Here is a 2,098-nt window from a genome sequence, read left to right on the forward strand (position 1 = left end):
GGAGGGTGTCCATTACCTCAAACTGCTGATGCCACACAGACCTTTGCTTCTCCCTTAAACTCTGGGCCTATCCAGGGACACAGAGTTGCTGCAGTGCCTCCCTGGGTTTGGGGGACCAGCAACTGGGCCTCTAGCCCCTGACATGCTAACAAGGAAACAGTCTTTGGGGGGACTATAGGGTAAACCTTGGTTCTAGTGTTCAGATGAATTTACCTGAAAAAGCCCTTGCATCCTTCACATGTCATGACATTGAAGTGATAACCAGTGGCCTTGTCCCCACATACGCGGCAGATTTGGGGGGCCCCCTCTTCCTCATCCACATCAATGGTGGGCTTTCCAGAAATGGCATCTGCTTCTTTGCTGTGCACAAGGTCAGCATGGTTCCAGCTTTCTCCAGGTCCCACCTCCAGGTTTACTTCTTCCAGGCCTCTTGGACTAGAAGGAGAAATCCATAGCCACTCAGAGGGCTGAACAGGGGCCCCGTGCATGCTCGCAGCTGGTTCTTAGCACCCGAGGGCCAACCCCTTATGGAAGAAATGGGTGTGAGGGCTGGAATCGTTAAGAGGAGGGATATAGCATGTCATTTTGTAGTCAACAATAGGGCCTTGGAGTAAAACATAATAACGAGAACATGGGAGACAGAAGGGTAAAGAGGAGAAATGAGGATGAAAAACAAAAGCCTTTCCAGGCTGGATGACTGAAGTGATACTTGAATGGATTGAGATGAGGAGGCCACCGGCTCCGTTCAAAGGCCTGAGCAAAGAACCATCCACCAAACAGGCCACTTGTAGGACTGGGAAGACTCCAGGGGCCTGACCCCATAGATAGTCATGATCGAAGCTCTGAAAGACAGCTGGGAAAGCCGAAAGAGGCTTTCCAGACAAGGGGAGAGGTGTCGTCTCACCATGCAGGGCAGTAGTGGCTGGGTTCCCATGAACCTAGGTGTTAGAGAAATAACCAGAGACCTTGTGCCCACCAGTGGGGCTGCACCCCAGAGGGCCTCCCCAGACAGTCGCACTGGACTGGGGAACTTAGATTCTACTAGGAAGAGGCACTGAGGATGATGAGGATGATGGGAGAAACCTGCTCACTACTGCCAAGGGCCGCCACACCATGGAGGATGTTATGTTTCCTAAAACCAAAATAAAATTTCCCATAAATTTCAGCATAGAAATTTGTTTCCAGTTGTATGAAGATGCAACCTGACAGATTCACCTATAAAGACTGATTAGAAATTAATCTGTATCCCCCAGTCCCAGCCCTCCAGAACATTGCAAATAAAGTAGCTGACTGAAAACTTGAAATGAGCAGGTCGGGAGGGGGTCTCCCCCGCCTCCCCCTGATTTATCAAATCATAGTCCTGACCTCTTCTAGGTTGCAGGCAAAATCTATTTTTTGGGTGTTCACAAAAAACTCAAGTCAAGGATTTGATTGAAAATGATCTTGGTTTGTGTGCACTCCCAGCCAGCCACAGAAGCAGGTGCAATTTCTCCTCTCTAGAGAGCTCACTTTGCTTCTAAGCACACAGACAGGACATTTTCAAGAAGCATGAGCAAAAGCTCATGAATCATAAATCAAAAGACTAACATGGCACCATGAGCAAGCACCAGCAGAAATGACTTACAGCAGAATTAGACACGCAGAGACCTCCTGACTCGTCAAACACAGAGTACATTTAAATAAAGAGCAGATGAGTTTGAAGTAGTAAGAGCAAATGACCATAAAATTGATGAAGCATATTTGCAAAATGAATAGAAAATTGACTATAAAATCTGAACAAAAATGGCTATATAAAGAATAATAAATCTGCCTCGAGAGTTAGAAAAAGCAAAACACAACTGAAATGTGCAACATATAAATCAGAGGATGAATCATCACTGTACAAATTTTCTAAGGTTATGTATTATTGAGGGAAGAAAAAGACAATAACTCAGATTTTTTTTATATAGACTAAGTTCTTTTTTTTTTAAGATTTATTTATTTATGCATCCAGAACTGGGGTACAGGCCAGAGGTGCAGGGGCAGAGAAAGGATTCACCAGAGGCAGAGTGGGGAGCAGAACAGGCAGATGGAGGAAGTACACTGCTGAGGGGAGCAG

The 2,098-nt window shown here is 46.0% G+C and overlaps 1 protein-coding gene across 1 annotated transcript in view; it reads right to left on the reverse strand.

Moving 5' to 3' along the window:
- Nucleotides 1-430, reverse strand: part of NR1I2 (nuclear receptor subfamily 1, group I, member 2) — an 8,515-nt gene extending 8,085 nt beyond the window's left edge. The window contains exon 1 of the mRNA XM_004675188.2: nt 214-430. Within this exon, the coding sequence (XP_004675245.1) occupies nt 214-245 (32 nt within the window). The 5' untranslated portion in view covers nt 246-430. The remainder of the gene's footprint in view (nt 1-213) is intronic.
- Nucleotides 431-2,098: the final 1,668 nt, after the last annotated feature.

The sequence above is a fragment of the Condylura cristata genome, unplaced genomic scaffold (genome assembly GCF_000260355.1).
Source record: "Condylura cristata isolate star-nosed mole 26May11 unplaced genomic scaffold, ConCri1.0 scaffold00003, whole genome shotgun sequence".
NCBI classification, from domain to species: Eukaryota; Metazoa; Chordata; class Mammalia; order Eulipotyphla; family Talpidae; genus Condylura; species Condylura cristata.